The 21,684-nt window shown below is 32.9% G+C and overlaps 1 protein-coding gene across 1 annotated transcript in view; it reads left to right on the top strand.

Annotated features, from left to right (window-relative positions):
- The window catches only part of LOC148943762 (AP-3 complex subunit beta-2-like), a 154,052-nt gene that overhangs the window by 38,798 nt on the left and 93,570 nt on the right, over positions 1-21,684 (top strand). Inside the window, 1 exon segment of the mRNA XM_089101231.1 lies at positions 20,497-20,640. Within this exon segment, the coding sequence (XP_088957357.1) occupies positions 20,497-20,640 (144 nt within the window).

Below are 21,684 nucleotides of genomic sequence, written 5' to 3'. Positions count from 1 at the left end.
TCATTGTCGAAATCAACGATAAACCCATTTTACAAGTTGAAGTACTCATCCTTTTTCAATGCTAATATTACTTTACGACTTTTTGCAGACTCCAACACCAAGCAACACTTCAATAGGCTTTATAATACAATTTCAGAACAACTTCTTTTCTTAATATTCCTCCTAAACCCATTTAACAAGTTGAAGTACTCATCTTTTTCACTCTCAACATTACTTTACGACTTTTTGCGTACCCCAACACCAAGAAATACTTTTAAAATGCTTTATTATATCTTTTCAGAACAAGGTCTTTTCTTAATATTACACCTAAACCTGTTCTACAAGTTGAAGTACTCATCTTTTTTTAACTCCCAACATTACTTTACGACTTTTTTTATACACCAAAACCAATCAACACTTTTCTAAAGGCTTTATTTTATTATTTCAGAACAAGGTCTTTTTGTGACATTCCTCCTACACCCATTTTACAAGTTTAAGTACTCATCTTTTATTCACTCTCAACATTACTGTACAAATTTTTGCATACCCCCAACATCAAGCAATACTTTTCAAAAGGCTTTATTATTTTATTTTAGAACACCTTCTTTTATTAATATTCCTCCTAAACCTGATATTATTTCAGAACAACTTCCTTTCTTAATATTTCTCCTAAACCTGACTTACAAGTTGTAGTACTAATCCTTTTTCACTCCCAACATTTCTTTACGACTTTTTGCATACTCCAACACCAAGCAACACTCTTCAAAAGGCTTTATCATATTATTTCAGAACAATTTTTTTTCTTTATATTACTCCTAAACCTGTTTTACAAGTTGAGTGACTCATCTTTTTTCATTCCCAACATTTATTTACGACCTTTTTTAAACACCAACACCAAGAAATACTTTACAAATGCATTATTATATTATTTAATAAAAGGTTATTTTATTAATATTCTTCCTAAACCAATTCTATAATTTGAAGCACTCATCCTTTTTTCACTCCCAACATTATTTTACAACTTTTTGCATACCCCAAAACCAAGAAGCACTTTTCAAAATGCTTCATTTCATTATATCAGAACAAGGTCTTTTCATGACATTCCTTCTAAACCCATTTTAAATGTTTGGGTACTCATATTTGATTCACTCACAACATTAATTTACAACTTTTTGAACGTCCCAACATCAAGCAATACTTTTCAAATGGCTATTATATGATTTCAGAACAATTTTCTTTCTTAATATTCCTTCTAAACCTGTTTTACAAGGTGAAGTACTCATGTTTTTCACTCCCAACATTACTTTTCTTTTTGTATACCCCAACACCAAGCAAATACTTTTCAAATGGCTTTATTATATGATTTCAGAACAATATAATTTCTTATTATTCCTCCTAAACCCGTTTTACAAGTTGAAGTACTCATTCTTTTTCATTCCCAACAGTACTTTAAGACTTTTTGCATACCCTAACACCAAGCAACACTATACAAAAGACTTTATTATATTATTTCAGAATAACTTGTTTTCTTAATATTTCTCCTAAACCTGTTTTACAAGTTGAGGTACTCATCTTTTTTCACTCCCAACATTACTTGACGACTTTTTGCATACCCCAACACCAAGCAATACTTTTCAAAAGGGCTTTATTATATTATTTCAGAACAAGTTCTTTTCTTAATATTCCTCCTAAACCCATTTTACAAGATGAAGTAATAATCTTTTTTCACTTCCAAAATTACTTTACGAAAGATCCTTACTAAGGACAGTAAAAATGCTTATTTCTAGCAAAAAATATAGTTAATTCTGAACAAAGGGTACCCACAAATGGGTTTATAGATCCTTAATAAAGGACAGCTAAAAATGTTTATTTCTAGCAAAAAAATATAGTTAATTCTGAACAAATAGTACCCACAAAGGGGTTTATAGATCCTTAATTTACAGGTTTGGCTATCTCGTAATGGTTAAAGACTACTAAAAATGTTTATTTCTAGCAAAATAATATAGATAATTCTGAACAAATGGTACCCACAAATATATTTATAGACAATTAATTTACAGTTCTTGCTATCTCGTAATGGTTAAGGACAGCAACTCTTCTGAATTTTCTCAATGAAAAATAAATTAGTTGCATATCAATTATAATTTTTTTCAATAAATAATAAGGTTCCACTTTAGTTCTTATTTTTCCCAAATACATAAAAAAATTAAAGCTCCGTTCTAAATTTTTCCTTAGAAGACAGGAAAAGTTATACTATGATTGTGAAAATTTTACATGAAGATAAAAAGTTCCACTTTAATTATAAACTTTTTAAACGATGTGAAGAAAAGTTTAAGTTCTCTTCTGGATTTTCTCTATGATAAAGAAATAAGTTACAGATCGATTCTATTTTTTCCAGAGAAAATAAAAAGGTTCCACTTCAGTTCATATTTTTTCACAAAGACATAAATTTAAAGTTCTCCTCAAAATTTTTCTTAGAAGATAGAAAAAGTTATACATTGATCGTGAATATTTTACCATGAAGATAAGGAGCTTCACTTTGATTCTGAGATTTTTTCCAGACATAAAAAATTTAAAGCCCTATTCTAAATTTTAGCGTAGAAGATAGGAAAAGTTATGCTATGATTGTGATTTATCCATGAAGATAAAAAGCTCCACTTTAATTCTAATTTTCTCAATGAAGGGTAGAAAATTTCAAATTCTCTTCTGAATTTTCTCTATGAAAAGAAACAAGTTACAGATCAATTCTATTTTTTCCAGAGACAATAAAAATTTTCCACTTCAGTTCAGATTTTCCTCAAAGAGATGAAAAAATTTTAAGTACTGTTAAAAATTTTTCATAGAACATAGAAAAAGTTATACCTTGATCGTGAAAACTTAGCTCAATTCTGAATTTCAAAGAACTTACAGTTCAATTCCAATTTCTCCATAGAAAATAAAAAGCTTCCATTTCAGTCTTTAATTTTCCAGACATAAAAAATTTAAAGTTCTATTCTAAATTTTTTCCGTAGAAGATAGAAAAGTTATACCATAGTTGTGAATATTTTCCATGACGATAAAAAGTTCCACTTTAATTCTAAATTTTCTCTATGAAAAAGAAATTAGTTACAGATCAATTTTTTTTCCAAAGAATATAAAAAGGTTCCGCTTCAGTTCTGATTTTTCTCAAAGAGATGAAAAATTTAAAGTTAAATTCTAAAGTTTTCGTAGAAGATAGAAAAAAGTTATACCCTGATTGTAAATATTCACAATGAAGACAAGGAGCTCAACATTAAATCCATTTTTTATCCATGAACTGTAAAAATGTTCAATTTCTCTTAAAAAGTTTCTGAATGAATAGAAATAAATTACATATAAATTCTAATTTTTTTTTCAAGAAATAAAAAGGTTAAGCTTAATTTCTGGTTTTTCCCAAGACATAAACAAATTCAAAGTTCTGTTTAAATTTTAACGTAGAAGATAGGAAAAGTTATGATATAATCTTTATTATTTTCAATTAAAATAAAAAGTTCCACTCTAGTTCTAAATTTTCTCCACTAAGTGAAGAAAAGTTCAAGTTCTCTTCTGAATTTTCTCTATGAAAAAGAAATAATTTACAGGTCAATTCTATTTTTTCCAGAGAAAATAAAAGGTTCCACTTCAGTTCAGATTTTTCTCAAAGAGATGAAAAGATTTAAAGTTCAGTTACAAATTTTTTGTAGAATATAGAAAAAGTTACAATTTGATCGTGAATATTTCGCCATGAAGATAAGGAGCTCCGCTTTAATTCTGAGATTTTTTCCAATGACACTAAAAAATTTAAAGCTCAGTTCTAAATTTTACCAAAGAAGATAGGAAAAGTTATACTATGATTGTGAATATTTTCCATGAAGATAAAAAGTTCCACTTCAATTCTAAATTTTCTCAACGATGTAAAGAAAAGTTCAATTTCTCTTCTGAATTTTCTCTATGAAAAGAAATCAGTTACAGATCAATTCTATTTTTTCTAGAGAAAATAAAAATTTTCCGCTTCAGTTCAGATTTTTCTCAAAGAGATGAAAATAGATCAATACTGAATTTTTCCAAAGAAGAGTTACCGTCCAATTCTAATTTTTCCAATTAATTTACACTAGGTTACGTGCCGGGGTATTCTCGGTGGAAGGGTTTTTCTTGGAGATAATTTTCGTTGGGAGGGTTTTTCGGGGGAATTTGTGAGCGGAAATTTTGAATTGGGAGATGGAAGGTTGGCAATTTCGCGCATATATTTCTAATAAAGTTGAATATTATTCATTTTTAAGGTTAATTTTGGCTAAGTTACGCGCGCGCGCATACCCTAGACATTTTTACACTTTATTGAGAAAATTTAAAATTGAAGTGCAGCTCCTTATGTTCATTGCGAATATTCACAATCAATGTATAACTTTTTCTATCTTCTACAAAAATTTGGAATAGAACTTTAAATTTTTCATCTCTTTGGGAAAAATCAGAACTGAAACGGAACCTTTTTTTATTCTTTGGAAAAAATTTAAAATTGATCTGTAACTAATTTATTTTTCATAGAGAAAATTCAGTTGAGAATTTTAACTTTTCTGTACTTCGTTGAGAAAATTTAGAATTAATATGGAACTTTTTATCTTCATGGAAAATATTCACAACTTAGGTATAACCTTCTCTATATTCTACCGAAAAATTTAAAATAGAACTTTACATTTCTTTATGTCTTTGGGAAATGAAGAACTGAAGTGGAAGTTTTTTTTTTGTCTGGAGAAATTAGAATTAAAATCTAAGTTCTTTGGTAAAGTTCAGAATTGAACAAACTTTTCCCGATCAAAGTATAGCTTTTTCTATCTTCTATGAAAAATTTAGAACAGTACTTGAAATTTTTTCATCTCTTCGAGAAAAATCTGAACTGAAGTGAAAAATTTTTATTTTCTCTGGAAAAATAGAAATTATCTGTAACTTATTTCTTTTCATAGAGAAAATTCAGTAGAGAACTGGAACTTTTCTTCACTTTGTTGAGAAAATTAGAATTAAATTGGAAACATTGATTTTCATGGAAAATATTTACAATCATAGTATAACTTTTCCTATCTTTTACGCTAAAATTTAGAACAGAGCTTTAAATTTTTTACGTCTTTGGGAAAAATCTCAGAATTAAAGTGGAGCTCCTTATCTTTATGGTGAAATATTCACGATCAATGTATAACTTTTTCTATCTTCTACAAAAAAATTTTTTTAGGAGAACTCTAAATTTATGTCTGGGGAAAAATCTGAACTGAAGTGGAACCTTTTTATTTTCTCTGGAAAAAGTAGAATTGATCTGTAACTTATTTCTTTTTCATAGAGAAAATTCAGAAGAGAACTTGAACTTTTCTTCACATCGTTGAGAAAAGTTAGAATTAAAGTGGAACTTTTTATCTTCATCTAAAATATTCACAATCATAGTATAACTTTTCCTGTCTTCTACGGAAAAATTTAAAACAGAGCTTTAAATTGTTTTATGTCTTTGGGGAAGATGACTTCTTGAAAAAAAAATAGATTTGATCTGTAACTAATTTCTTTTTCATTGAGAAAATTCAGAAGAGTAGCTGTTCTTAACCATTACGAGATAGCCAAACCTGTAAATTAAGTATCTATAAACCCATTTGTTCAGAATTAAATATATTATTTTGGTAGAAATAAACATTTTTAGTAGTCCTTAGCCATTACTTTATAGATAGAATTGTAAATTAAGGATGTATAAACCCATTTGTGGGTACCATTTGTTCAGAATTAATTATATTTTTTTCTAGAATTAAAATTGTTAACTGTCCTTAACCCTTACGAGATAGCCAAACCTGTATACTATAGATCTATAAAACTATTTTTGGATACCATTTGTTCAGAATTTACCATATTTTTTTGCTAGAAATAAACATTTCCAATGTCCTTTATTAAGGATCTATAAACCCATTATTGGGTACCCTTCTTTCCGAATTAACTATATTTTTTGGAAAAAATAAACATTTTTACTATCTTTAGTAAGGATCTATCGTAAAGTAATGTTGGAAGCGAAAAAGGATGAGTACTTCAACTAGTAGAACAGGTTTCGGAGGAATACTAAGAAAGGAAGTATTTCTAAAATAATATAATAAAGCCTTTTGAAAAGTATTTGCTTGGTGTTGGGGTATGCAAAAAGTCGTAAAGTAATGTTGGGAGTGAAAAAGGATGAGTACTTCAACTTGTAAAATGGGTTTAGGAGGAATATTAAGAAAGGAAGTTGTTCTGAAATAACATAATCGCCTTTTGAAAAGTATTCATTGATGTTGGGGTATGCAAACAGTTGTACAGTAATGTTGGGAGTGAAAAAAAGATGAGTACTTAAATTTGTAAAATGGGTTTAGGAGGAATATCACGAAAAGACCTTGTTCTGAAATAATAAAGTAAAGCCTTTTGAAAAGTATTGCTTGGTGTTGGGGTATGTAAAAAGTCGTAAAGTAAGGTTGGGAGTAAAAAAGATGAGTACTTCAACTTGTAAAATGGGTTTGTCGTTGATTTTGATAATGAAATTACTTTATTTGAAAATTAAATATTATTAATAAAACCAGACGTATTTTAAACTTGGGTGTCTTTGTTTCCAGAAACTAAAACCCAGCTTTATTAAGAAAATTCAAATATAATTAGCATAAGCTAATGTATTTCAAACGTGGATATTCTTATTTCTAAAAATTAAAGCCTTTTTCTGAAAACTAAAACCCCACTTTATTAAAGGAGGTGTTGTTACATCTCTTGTTGATCATTCCCTAAACATTTGCTTTGATTCTTACAACACAGATGAACTAAATTTATTAGGAAACAAGAAAGATTCAATATGTCACGAACGACTTCAATCTATATCGCATTTCTAACCGTTTAAATTAGTCGGTCAAAATGTGCTTTGAAAATATAAGTTTCGAAGTGTATAATTTTAAAGTGCCGGTAATTTCTTTTAAAAGTGATTTTATTGGAGGATGTTTGCATGAATAGCTGATGTGCTAAGGTTCGTAAATACAAGTCATACTGAGGAAACATTATAGGTCATGGGGGGACTTTAAAAAAAGGGTAACATTCTAAATGCCATATTTGAAAATGCTAGGTAAAAAGTAACGAAACTGGATGTTCATACCATCTGCTTGTCTAAATCCTGAAAGATGACTTAAACATGTAAAATGGGTTTAGGAGGAATATTACGAAAAGACCTTGTTCTGAAATAATAAAACAAAGCGTTTTGAAAAGTATTGCTTGGTTTTGGGGTTTGCAAAAAGCCGTAAAGTAATGTTGGGGGTGAAAAAAGATGATTACTTCAACTTGCTGAACAGGTTTAGGTGGAATTTTAAGAAAAGAACTTGTTCTGAAATAATATTATAAAGCCTTTTGAAAAATATTTCTTGGTGTTTGGGTATACAAAAAGTCGTAAAGTAATGTTGAGAGTGAAAAAGATGAGTACTTCAACTTTTTAAATAGGTTTAGGAGGAATATTAAGATAAGAAGTTTTCCTTAAATAGTATTATAAGGCCTATTGAAAACTATTTCTTGGTGTGGGAATGTATAAAAAGTTGTCAAGTGAAATTAACATTGAAAAAGATAAGTCCTTCAACTTTAAAATGGGTTTATCGTTGATTTCGACAATACAATTACTTTATTTGAAAATTAAATATTATTAATAAAACCTGACGTATTTTAAACGTGGGTGTCATTGTTTCCGAAAACTAAAACCCAGCTTTATTAAGAAAAATCAAATATTATTAATATAATCAAATGTGGATATTCTTATTTCTGAAAACTAAAGCCTATTTCTGAAAACTAAATCCCCACTTTATTAAACGAGGTGTTGTTACATCTCTTGCTGATTATTCCCTAAACATTTGCTTTGATTCTAACAACATAGATGAACTAAATTTTACTAGGGAACAAAGAAAGAGTCAACGTTTCACGAACGACTTCAATCTATATCGTATTTCTAACCGTTTAAATGAGTCTGAGAAAATGTGCTTTGAAAATATAAGTTCCGAAGTGTATAATTTTAAAGTGCGGTAATTTCTTTTAAAAGTGATTTTATTTGTGGATGTTTGCTTTAATAGCTGATGCACTAAGGTTCGTAAATACAAAAGTCATAATGGGGAAACATTTCAGGTTATGGGGGGACTTAAAAAAAATGGGGTAACATTCTAAATGCCATATTTGAAAATGTTAGGTTAAAATTAACAGAATAGGATGTTACTACCATCTGATTGTCTAAATCCTGAAAAATGAGGTCAATGTTGACGTTCTGCTAACTTTTTTCTCACACATTTTTAACTCTTAATTTGCGCCTCTATATTGAAAACTGGAGGGTGGCCTAAAAAAAAGTGAAATGGTGGGAAGGGGTCTTGGGGAGAGGTGGCCCCTGGAGGTTGAGGCCCATTTTGGATAGAGTCATTGACGGTTCATACTCATAATTCTCTCACTAATCCGATATTGTGTACTTGTTTTATATAGCGACCATAGAGTTTCATGCCAAATCATCCTCTAAAATGTCTCAAACTGTTTCACCCAAAAAACGCCGATTAATTTGTTTCACCCAAAGAATCCCCTAAAAGTAATGTCTGACTGTTAATTTGTTAGCATGTTCATTATAAACAAAATCTCAAGGCTGAATTGCGATGTGTGAGAAACCTTACGTAAATCCATTGACCTTAGAAATAGGTGTCAATGATCCTGTCCCGTTAGACTCGCTCTTATCTGGCAATGATATAAACTTCTGTTTGGATTCAATATGCATAAAATCATCTCTTATTGACCTAGAAAGACACGTGATCCTAGACAGTTAGACTGGTTATAGATGGAAGCAGAGTCGCCCCGTCGCATCAATATATGCAATCCTACTCACTGGTGATTCAGGCTTCGTATTCTCTTCATGTTTCTTCTTTTACTCTTTCTTCTATTCTTCTTCTTCTTATATATGGATTTTTCTCTTCTTGCTTTTTATCCCTCTTATTTTGGTTTATAAGGCGGTTTGCTACACATGATATATTTATTCGAGAAGCAAAAAAGACCCGCGGTCGTCCTTCCGGCGGCACCGCTATCTTCATTCGGTCGGGATATCAGCCTATGCAAATTTATTCTGATGCTAATATTCTAGCAATCCAGTGTAATAACATGGCTTTTGTAAATGTGTATCTCCCATGCAATCATCGAAATACTCAGTGATTTACTGCTTTTGCTAAAGCTTGCCATAAATTGAAATCTCTTTTCATAACATTTGCAGAAAAAATGTTGATTGGATCTTAGACGGGGATATGAATACTGACATATTGACCTCATCTGATCGATCTGAACTCCTGCTAGATTCTCTGTCAAGTGTCTATCAGGTCGTTGCTAAGAACCTGGCTTATACTTACATTCATAATCGAGGCTCCGTTAAATCCAACCTTGACCATATTATTGTGTCTAAGTTCGGTCTAATTAAATCGGAGGTGTTTGTTGATGAAGATAAAATAAATGATGACCATCTCCCTATTTCGTGCCTAATTGAGCCTCCTGATGTTCAAGCCTACTTTAAGGGTCTCAATTCAAAATGGTATCAAAAGCCCAATTGGAATTGGATAAACGTTGAGATGTATATTACTACTTTATGCACTCTACTCTCAACTATTAAAGTCCCCTTTCACTTGCTCCAGACTTCGATAAAGTGCCCTGATTCTAAGAAAGACCTAAATTCGTATTATTACCATATAGTGGAATGTCTAAAGTCGGCCACAAAAGTTGCAGTTCCGATTAGTAGTAAGGGTGTATAAGGTTTCAACCCTACAAGAAAACCTACGCCTGAGGCAGTATAGTTTCACGTGCACATTGCAAAAAGCGAGCAATTCTTTACCTATAAAGTGGTCAAACATGTTTTAGAAGTATGGTTTTGATTGTATAAGACAATCAGACTGGTTTTTCTGATTTTTTGGACAATTGCCTTAACTCGAGAATAGTTTGTTATGAATGTCTCGGTAGATAGCATTTGCGAATTGGATCGTATGAAGGTGGAGAAAAAAATGGTTTAGCATTTGCGAATTGGACTATACGAAGGATTTTAATTGAATAATAGGAAAAAAAACAGAACTAGATAGCATTTGCGAATTTTATCGCATGAAGGTGGAGAAAAAAGGGTATAGCATTTGCGAATTGGTGATTATCAGTTAAGGTAACCCCTTGGGGTAATTAAATCATAGCTTATTTATTATAAATTTGGAACAATATCAATCTATGGAAATGGTTAACGATGATAAAATGGTCTTATGACGACCTAGCTTTACTTCTTCGATGTGTACTGTATAATACACAAGTGGTGTTTGAACAGTGTTGTCAATTTAGAATAGAGTTTAACGTTATATTATACTAAAAAGTTGATACTAAGAGAGATGTAGAATGCAAGAAAAGAATTTTAATAACGGATAGCTTTACTTCTTCGATGTGTTCTTTATAATACACAAGTGGTGGGGTGATGGGAGCGGGGTGTCTTAGAGTACTTATAGTGCTGTAATGTGAGCCGAATTGCCTGCGAAAAACCCGAATGAATGAGTTGAAATAATATTTTTAACGAGAAATGGTTGAAAAGTGTTCTTGGGGAGATGGGTTGATGTCAGCGGGGTGTCTTAGAGTAGCTATAGTGCTCTACTGTGAGTAGAATTGCTTGCGAAAAACCCGAATGAATGAGTCGAAATAAAATTTTTAACGAGAAATGTATGAAGTGTTTTTGGGGGGATGGGGTGATGGCAGAAGGGTGTCTTAGAGTACTTATAGTGCTGTACTGTGGGCCGAATTGCTTGCGAAAAAACCCGAGTGGATGACTTGAAAATAAAATTTTTAACGAGAAATGGCTGAAAAGTGTTCTTGGGGAGATGGGTTGATGGCAGAAGGGTGTCTTAGAATTGTTATGGTGTGATAGTGGGGGGCGAGTTTCTAGCGAAAAACCCGAGTGGATGACTTGAAATAACATTTTTAACGAGAAATGTCTGAAGTTTTCTTGGGGGGATGGGTTGATGGCAGAAGGATGTCTTAGAGTAGTTATAGTGTGATAGTGGGGGGTGAATTGCTAGAGAAAAACCCGAGTGGATGACTTGAAATAAAAATTTTTAATAAGAAATCTCTGAAAAAATATTTTGTGGGGATGGGGTGATGTCAGCAGGGTGTCATAGAGTAGCTATAGTGTGATAGTTTGGGGTGTATTGCTTACACAAAACCCGAGAAAATGACTTGAAAATAAAATTTTTAACTAGAAATGGCTGAAAAGTGTTTTGGGGGGAGATGGATTGATGGCAGAAGGTTGTCTTGGCGTAGTTGCAGTGTGATAGTGGGGGTGGGGGGCGAATTGCTAGCGAAAAACAAATGAATGAGTTGAAATAAAATTTTTAACGAGAAACGGCTGAAAAGTGTTCTTGGGGAGATGGGTTGATGGCAGAAGAATGTCATCGAGTAATTATAGTGCGATAGTTTGGGGGCGTATTGCTTACAAAAAACCCGAGTGGATGACTTGAAAAGAAAATTCACGTAGTTCCGGGGATGCGACGCTATTTTCATGTCCTGCACCTATTTGCACAGGACCCAATTCACTAATAATAAAGTCATCGTCAAAAATGTCCCCAGAAACGGTCTTTTTCTTCTAAAAAGCATAATATACTCAGGATTTTAGCTTTTGACAGATAACATTAAACCTAAGGAAATTTATGTATTTGGAATCAGTATACAAAGCCAATCATTTTCATGTATCTACAATTATTAAAATTCCGTTTTTAGGTTACTTTTGGGCCGAGTTGCACTTTACTTTCACTTTGTTTCCCAGAAACTGTTTAAAATTAGGGTTTTTTGTTGTAGTTGTTTTCGTTTTTGCTTTATTCTTCGACTTGATAGGAATTCTGAAACCAGTTGGTAGTTGAAATTTCTTGATTACTAAAGATTTTTGTTTTTCTTCTAAAAGGTTTAATATTGTCAGGGTCTGAGGTTCTGACTGATAGCATTAAACCTAAGGAAATTTAGGTATTTGGAATCAGCGCATAAAGCTAATCATTTTTTTGTATTCATTATTGTTAAAATCCCGTTTTTAGAGTTATTAGAGTTGAAAGAAATTCTGAAACCAGTTGCTAGTTGAAATTTCTTGATGACTAAAGATTTTTGTTTTTCTTCTAAAAAGCATAATATTGTCTAGGTTTTAGCTTTTGACAGATAACATTAAACCTAAGGAAATTTATGTATTTGGAATCAGTATAAAAAGCCAATCATTTTCATGTTTTTATAATTACTAAAATTCCGTTTTTAGAGTTATGGTTACTTTCGGACCGAGTTGCACCTTACTTTCACTTTGTTTCCCAGAAACTGTTTAAAATTAGGTTTTTTTTTTGTTGTAGTTGTTTTTGTTTTTTGCTTGTTCGACTTTATAGGAATTTTCAAACCAGTTGGTAGTTGAAATTTCTTGATGACTGAAGATTTTTGTTTGTCTTCTAAAAGGCTTAATACTCTCAGGGTCTTAGCTTTTGACGGATAACATTAAACCTAAGGAAATTTATGTATTTGGAATCAGCGTACAAAGCTAATCATTTATTTCTTGTATTTATGATTATTAAAATCCCGTTTTTAGAGTTATGGTTACTTTCGGACCGAGTTGCACTTTACTTTCACTTTGTTTCCCAAAAACTGTTTAAAATTGGGAATTTTTGTTGTTGTAGTTGTTTCTGTTTTTTGTTTGTTAGACTTGATAGGAATTCTGAAACCAGTTGGTAGTTGAATTCACCTCTTTAGACACAATACAGAAATTTAATTCAGGAAATTAAAAAAAAAAATTGAACAAATTCTTTATTAACATTCATTATCGATTGAAGTCGCTTCCTAGACAGACAATACAGCAATTTCACAAAATTTAAGCATAAGAGTGATTAAATTCTATATCAACATCCATTTATCGAATACATAGGAAAAAGTTGACAAAATCTAAGTACCAGAAAGAATAAATTCATTTTCAAAGTTTTTATCGGATACATCAGATAACAGTCATAAAATCCAAGTTCTATTCATTTCTGCTTCATGTGTTGTTACGTTGAATTTAGGTTAGACCGGTTTTTCATTTTTTTAAGGTTTATTTAGACGAGGTTACGTGCTCGCACGCAACCTCGTCTAAATTAACCTTAAAAAATGAAATAATGTTATGTCGACTTTGCATGTCTCTCTCACTATGTATGCGCCGTCGCGGTGTACACTCCATGTCTTTCTCGGTTTTTGTGTCTAAATCTACATATTTGTATGTGTTTTTATCTCTCTCACTCTTTTTGCTTGTTTGTCTGGGCGGGTGTAACTTCAATTCAAAATCAACGGGGTCTTAGTCCACCAGCCTGAATGTTTGAAATTCACTAACTCCGAATTGGGGTTTTAGTCCACCAGCCTGAATGGTTGAAGTTATCAAGTATTTTGCAATAGGTTGCATCAAGAAGCTGGGTAATTTTAGACAGAGAAAAGCTAAGACAGATAGTCCAAGTAACTGAGAGGCAAATGTTTAAATGGCTGGGGCACGGGCAAATGGCAGGAGTATGCATGACTCTTATTGGACACATACTTGTCAGGTTAGTTTTTGGAAAGGCATGCCTGCCTAGAGTCTTATGCATGTTGATCAAGAGTGTTTATGGTCAAAAAGCTTTATAGTTCATGTTTATGGAAATGGCCTATTTTTTTTCCGAAGCTGGGCTTTTTTCTAACCAAAGATTCACATTTGACCTAGAGAGATGTATTTTCTATAATTTTCTTACAAAAAATTAGAGTTTGCGGTCAATATCGACAAGTATTCCCTGAGACAATATCTTCCTTTGAATAGACAGCTCTAGAAAATCATCATCTAGAATCAAACGTTTTTCCATAAACACTAGATTCCCCATGATTCGCTCTTTCTCAAATCTATCCATTTTTTAGAGTCCTAACACTCTCACAATCAACTTCAGACTAACCAGAATTTTTTTTCTACTCTAAAAATATACGCTAGTCTACTATAGAAAGAAAAACCGGTCTAACCTAAATTCAACGTAACAACACATGAAGCCAAAATGAATAGAACTTTGATTTTATGACTGTTATCTGATGCATCCAATAAAAACTTTGAAAATGAATTTATTCTTTCTGGTACTTAGATTTTGTCAACTTTTTCCTATGTATACGAGAAATGGATGTTGATATAGAATTTAATCACTCTTATACTAAGATTTTGTGAAATTGCTGTATTGTCGGTCTAGGAAGCGACTTCAGTCGATAATGAATGTTAATAAAGAATTTGTTCATTTTTTTTTATAATTTCCTGAATTAAATTTCTGTATTGTGTCTCCAAGAGGTGAATTCAACTACCAACTGGTTTCAGAATTTGTATCAAGTCGAACAAACAAAAAACAAAAACAACTACAACGAAAAAATTCCCAATTTTTAACAGTTTTTGGGAAACAAAGTGAAAGTAAAGTGCAACTCGGCCCGAAAGTAACCATAACTCTAAAAATGGGGTTTTAATAATAATAGCTACAAAAAAAATGATTAGCTTTATACGCTGATTCTAAATAAAGAAGTGTCCTTATGTTTAATATTATCTGTCAAAATCTAAAATCCTGGAAGTACTATGTCTCGTGGAATACAAAGAAAAATATTCAGTTATCAAGAAATTTCAACTTCCAACTGGTTTCAGAATGTCTATGAAGTCGAACAAAAAAGCAAAAACGAAAAGAACTACAACAAAAAAAACCCTAATTTTAAATAGTTTTTGGGAAATAAAGTGAGGGTAAAGTGCAACTCGGCCCAAAAGTAACAATAGCTCTAAAAATGGAATTTTAGTAATTAAAAATACTTGAAAATGATTGGCATTTTATACTGATTCCAAATACATAAATTTCCTTAGGTTTAATGTTATCTGTCAAAAGCTAAAACCTTGACAATATTATGCTTTTTAGAAGAAAAACAAAAACCTTTAGTCATCAACAAATTTCAACTAGCAACAGGTTTCAGAATGTCTATCAAGTCGAACAAAAAAAACCACTACAACAAAAAAAATTCCAAATTTTAAACAGTTTTCGGGAAACAAAGTGAAAGCAAAGTGTACCTCGGTCTAATGATAACCATAACTCTAAAAACGGGATTTTAACAATAAAGGATACAAAAAAATGATTAGCTTTATGCGCTGATTCCAAATACCTAAATTTCCTTAGGTTTATTGTTATCCGTCAAAAGCTAAAACCCTGATAATATTAAGGCTTTTAGAAGAAAAAGAAAAATCTTTAGTCATCAAGAAATTTTAACTACCAACTGGTTTCAGAATGCCTAACAATTCGAAAAAAAAGCAAAAACGAAAACAACTACAACAAAAAACCCTAATTTTAAACAGTTTTTGGGAAACAAAGTGAAAGTAAAGTGCAACTCGGCCCAAAAGTAACCATAACTCTAAAAACGGAATTTTAATAATTATAGATACATGAAAATGATTGGCTTTGTATACTGATTCCAAATACATAAATTTCCTTAGGTTTAATGTTATCTGTCAAAAGCTAAAACTCTGAGAATATTATGCTTTTTAGAAGAAAAGAATGTTTCTGGGGACATTTTTGACGATGACTTTATTATTGGTGAATTGGGTCCTGTGCAAATACGTACAGGACATGAAAATAGCGTCGCGTCCCCGGAACTACGTGAATTTTATTTTCAAGTCATCCACACGGGTTTTTTTGCAAGCAATACGCCCCCAAAGTATCACACTATAACTACTCTAAGACATCCTTCTGACATCAACCCATCTCTCCAAGAACACTTTTCAGACATTTCTCGTTAAAAATTTTATTTCAACTCATTCATTTGGGTTTTTCGCTAGCATTTCGCCCCCCCCACTAACACACTATAACTACGCTAAGACATCCTTCTGCCATCAACCCATCTCCCCCCAAAACACTTTTCAGCCATTTCTAGTTAAAAATTTTATTGTCAAGTCATTTTCTCGGGTTTTTTGTAAGCAATGCGCCCCAAACTATCACACTATAACTACTCTAAGACACCCCGCTGACATCACCCCATCCCCTCAAAAATATTTTTTCAGAGATTTCTTTTTTAAAAATTTTATTTCAAGTTATGGATTCGAGTTTTTCGTTAGCAATTCGCCTCCCACTATCACACTATAAATACTCTAAGACATCCTTCTGCCATCAACCCATCCCCCCAAGAACACTTTTCAGACATTTCTCGTTAAAACTTTTATTTCAAGTCATCCACTTGGGTTTTTCGCTAGTAACTCGCCCCCCACTATCAATCAATAACAACTCTAAAACACCCTTTTGCCATCAACCCATCTCCCCAAGAACACTTTTCAGCCATTTCTCGTACTTTCAAGTCATCCACTCGGGTTTTTCGCAAGCGATTCGGCCCACAGTACAACACTATGAGTACTCTAAGACACCCTTCTGCCATCGCCCAATCCCCCCAAAAACACTTTTCAGACATTTCTCATTAAAAAATTTATTTCAACTCATTCATTTGGGTTTTTCGCAAGCAATTCTACCCACAATAGAGCACTGTAGCTACTCTAAGACACCCCGCTGACATCAACCCATCTCCCCAAGAACACTTTTCAGACATTTCTCGTTAAAAATTTTATTTCAACTCATTCATTTGGGTTTTTCGCTAGCAATTCGCCCCCCACTACCACACTATAACTACGCTAAGACATCCTTCTGCCATCAAGCCATCTCCCCCAATAACACTTCAGACATTTCTCGTTAAAAATTTTATTTCAACTCATTCATTTGGGTTTTTCGCTAGCAATTCGCCCCCCACTATCACACTATAACTACGCTAAGACATCCTTCTGCCATCAAGCCATCTCCCCCAAAAACACTTTTCAGACATTTCTCGTTAAAAATTTTATTTTCAAGTCATCCACTCGGGTTTTTCGCTAGCAATTCGCCCCCCACTATCACACTATAGCTACTCTAAGACACCCCACTGACACCCCCCCCACCCCCTCCCCCCAAAAAAAATATTTTTTTAGAGATTTCTTGTTAAAAAATTCTATTTCAAGTCATCCACACGGGTTTTGCGCTAGCAACTCGCCCCGCACTATCACACTATAACTACTCTAAGACATCCTTCTGCCATCAACCCATCTCCCCAAGAACAGTTTTCAACCATTTCTCGTTAAAAATTTTATTTTCAACTCATCCGCTCGGGTTTCATTTGGGATTTTCGCTAGCAATTCGCCCCCCACTATCACACTATAACTACTCTAAGGCATCCTTCTGCCTTCTGCCTTGGTTTTTCGCATGCAATTCGGCCCACAGTACAGCACTATAAGTACTCTAAGACACCCCGCTCCCTTCACCCCACCAATTGTGTATTATACAGAACACATCGATGAATTAAAGACATACTCTATTAAATTCTTGTATTGCCATATACATCTTTCTTATTTTCAACTTTTTAGTACAGTATAACGTTAAACTCAACATTAATTTAACAACACCCTTCGAGCGCCAATTTGTATTATACAGTACACATCGAAGAAGTAAAGCTAGGTCAAGTCATAAGACCATTTTATCATCGTTAACCATTTCCGTAGATTGATAATGTTCCAAGTTTATAATAAATCAGCTATGAGTTAATAACCCCGAGGGGTTACCTTGACTGATAATCACCAATTCGCAAATGCTATACCCTTTTTTCTCCACCTTCATACGACCCAATTCGCAAATGCTATCTAGCTCTGTTTTTTCCCTATTATTCAATTAATATCCTTCGTATAGTCCAATTCGCAAATGCTAAACCCTTTTTTTCTCCACCTTCATACGATCCAATTTGCAAATGCTATCTACCGAGACATTTATAACAAACTATTCTCGAGTTAAGGCAATTGTCCAAGAAATTAGAAAAACCAGTCTGATTGTCTTATACAATCACAACCATACTTCCAAAACATGTTTGACCACTTTATAGGTAAAGGATTGCTCGCTTTTTGCAATGTGCACGTGAAACTACACTGCCTCAGGCGTAGGTTTTCTTGTAGTGTTGAAACCTTATACACCCTTACTACTCCGATTGAGCACATGCGTTCTGGATCTCACAAGCCCCTGTGGAACATACATCCGGAAGTGAAAAAAAGTAAAGAACCGCGCAAAGTTTAGGTTGCGATTGTGGAACGCTTGCGATCGACCCTCCTCCGGTGTTGTGTTTACAGTCAAGCAAAAAACGAAGAAAGAATACAAATCTTGCTTACGTAATGCAAGACTCAACGCGTGGGACGCTCCAAATAGTAAAATGACTTGGAATAGAGTTATCAATAGCAGTAAGTGTTCTCCCCCACCTCAGTCGGAATTAAACCTTATGAATTTTGTGCGCCATTATATTGACATATTTTCCGTATTTAATCAGTGTGTTCAGAAACATTTTTCTAATCTACTTAGTTCGGTTCTACCAGTGTCTGTTTGTCAATATAGAGTCCCTGCGATAAGTATTGAGTGATTTACATTGGGCGCTGAAGAAAGTAAAAAGATCAGATTCTCCTGATTGTGATTGCCTATGCTTTAGGAATTTTACTTATTATTGCCCATTATTGTTGAACCTCCTGCAGTTATTATTCCAGATTTGTATAGCTCAATCTCTGGTTCCTGATAGTTTTCTTTCCGGTAGTGTCACGCCTATACTCAAACGCGGTAAAGATCCAGTTTCATGCTCGAATTATAGACCGATTACTGTATCTTGCTTTATGAGTAAGATTTTTGAATATGTCCTTTTACCTGAAATATCTTCTAAGGGCGATTTTTTGTCTTTTCAACTAGGATTTAGAAAAGGGGTTGGTTACCCCCAGGCACGTCATGTGCTCAGCCGGTTGTTAAAGGAAGCTTTTGCGCAGAAGCGTTCATTGTATTGCTGCACAGTAGACATTTCCGGGGCTTTTGATAATGTTGTTCACGCCCAGGCCTTGCATTCCCTTGCTTGCTCTGGAGTCAATTATTCAGTTATTTCTACATTGCGATATTGGTATGATAATTCTTATGTGCGTATTAAGTGGCTGTCAAATACTCCTGATTCGGTAGCTGTTAGGAAAGGCGTTAGACAGGGAGGAGTTTTATCTCCTTATATATTTAAATGTGTCCTCGCTACTTGTTTAAAACATCTATCTCCTACTGTGTTTTTTGGTGATATTGGTGTAAGTTATATTGCATACGCCGACGATGTCCTTTTAGTTAGTTTCTCTCGTCGAGGGCTAGCTCAGAACTTACGTAAGCTGTCTTCTCTACTTAGTGATATTGGCCTATCTGTTAATATGGGAAAGTGTGAGTTTATGTGTTTTAATAGTAGCATTTCTGTATCTCCATTATACCTCGGTTCGATTTCATTACCTTGTTTGGATAAAGTTAAGTGGCTTGGTATATCGTTTTGCCCGTCCATTTACGAAACTTGCTCCGAGTTGGTTACTAATGCATTAAAAAATATTCGTGTGTCATATGGTAAGATATCTCCAAATAGAGGGCGTTATAATCGTAAGGGCCTAGCCCGGCTTTATAATAGTATTTGCTCTCCAGGTGTAAATTTTCTATCTGGATTCCACCACTTACTGAGGAAAAAAGATTTACGGAGACTTAGAAGTGGTTACTTTAGATATTGTAAATATTTGATGTATTTACCCGGCCGTTTTAAAAATATAAATAATTTTTAACGGTATTGTGTAATTTATTCTTGCGTACGCCTGGCCAGTTTGTATTATAATATGATTATTAATACTAGTAATTTTGTTTATGTCACTGACCCCTTAGTTTGTTTTTTTCATCGTGATATCGGTTAATTTGTATTTTTTTGTTGTTGTTTGATTTCGTAATGATGTTGTTATTTTTTCTTTTATATTTTCCATTTCTCCGCAGTGTCATTTATAATGTTCATATGTGGGTCGTAAATAAATTATTATTATTATTATTAATGTAAAAATGTGATCTTTATGTGGACAGCTTAGACGAAGTGAGTGTTGTTCATCCTTTCAATGCAGAAAGAAGCTAAGATTTGCGCGTGTGAAAATTGGATTTATACACATGTTGCTTCCGTCGTTTACAAATATCCAATGATGTTTTCTTCTTTAATTTTTGCCCTCTTTTCTAAGAACGAAGGAGAGAAAGAGAAAAAAAAAGATTGCATTTACCCATGTTGTTTGTACTATTTTCTAAAAATCTTTGATGTATTTTATCTCTTTACGTGTTGATTTTTGGAGAGACTCAAAAAAAAAGATATGCATATTAAAATTGTATTTATAATTTGATGCCGCTGTCATCCCCATTGTTTCAAAAAATCTAAAAAGCTTAAGGGTTTTTTTAAATATTGTCTAAAAAAAAATTCTTTTTCGTTTTCCTGTAGTTACTTAATCTAGCAAAAAATTGGCTGTAAGGCTCCCAAAGTAAAATGATTTCTTTTAAAAAGCAATAGTAAAAACTACATAGAATGTAAATTCTTCTCAATACAAAAAAAAAATATCAACCGAAGAATTTCCAAAATATATTTTTATTCCAGCAACCAGCTCCAGAAAAAGAGTTTTATGAAGAAGAAGAGGAAGATGGGATGACGAATGAACCCACAAGGGCTCGTTCTCTTGATGCAGACCATAGACTTCTACTTCGAAATGCCAAACCCCTTCTCCGAAGTAGAAACTCAGCCGTATGTATAAATTTTACATATTTGAAACAAACAAAAATGTATAAATTTTCAAGTTTTTAGGGATAACGAATCGTCGAACTATAAACCACTCATTGATTACCTACGCACAATTTTTACTTCATCTAGGTTGATTATTTGCCTGGTCACTGGGTTTTCTTTTGATGGCTGGTTTGGTGACCATACTTTTAGTCTGACCATTTTGGAGGATAGTGTTTGAATGGCAAGGTTTAATGACAGATATAATATGTGACCTCCCCCCTCCCGCTACCTCCAGTATTTTCAGCCAGTCGGTAAAAAATTAAAATATTTTGAATTGATGTGCCTGAATTTATGAACAATAATCAAACAAATTAAATACTAAATAAAGTTATTAGCTAAAATAATATTAATTGTAATATTATTTTAAATTAAAATAAATTCAACTCAACATGGACCAGTGGCAAAGAAATGAATAAATACAGGCCATGGAGACTTTGTGGGGATTTGTAGATTGTAGTATTATTATTGCATTTGTATATGAAACTAAATCTATCTAAATCAGAAACCTAATCTAAGATCTTTACATAGATATATGGGGCCTGGAGTTCAATCCGGGCTGGTGTAGGGTTGCATGACCGGTTTACTACCTGTCATAGGAAACGGTAATTGAAACATTGACAATCATTTCAGAATATCGAATTTTCTGAAAAATATAGAGATGACGTTGCATCTCTGTTGAAGCAGATGCGTGCCACTCCCAATTTAAGCTTTTTTGTGTATTTTTTCTGGTAATTTTCTGTGAAATAGTGCAAGTAATCGAAAAATAAGCCCTCCTAACTTTATTAAGTGTATTAATCATGAAGATTGGATACGATAAAGCCACATTATACATGGCTAATTCGTTTTGCTTGGCATCTATCTATTCATCTCATTTCATCTATATTAGTTAAAGTCAAAGCCCACCTACTCAAGTCCAGATAACATTGCCTGCTTGATGCCAAAGTCAAGACGTAGATGTTCAGCAATCGCTAGAAAGCAATTCTTTTATTCCGTTCTATACAAGTA

The sequence above is a fragment of the Artemia sp. Qi Xiang Cuo genome, chromosome 15 (assembly GCF_049724085.1).
Source record: "Artemia sp. Qi Xiang Cuo chromosome 15, ASM4972408v1, whole genome shotgun sequence".
Classification (NCBI taxonomy): domain Eukaryota; kingdom Metazoa; phylum Arthropoda; class Branchiopoda; order Anostraca; family Artemiidae; genus Artemia; species Artemia sp. Qi Xiang Cuo.
Note: the sequence above shows the minus strand (reverse complement) of the source record. Positions and strands in the feature narration are given on the sequence as shown.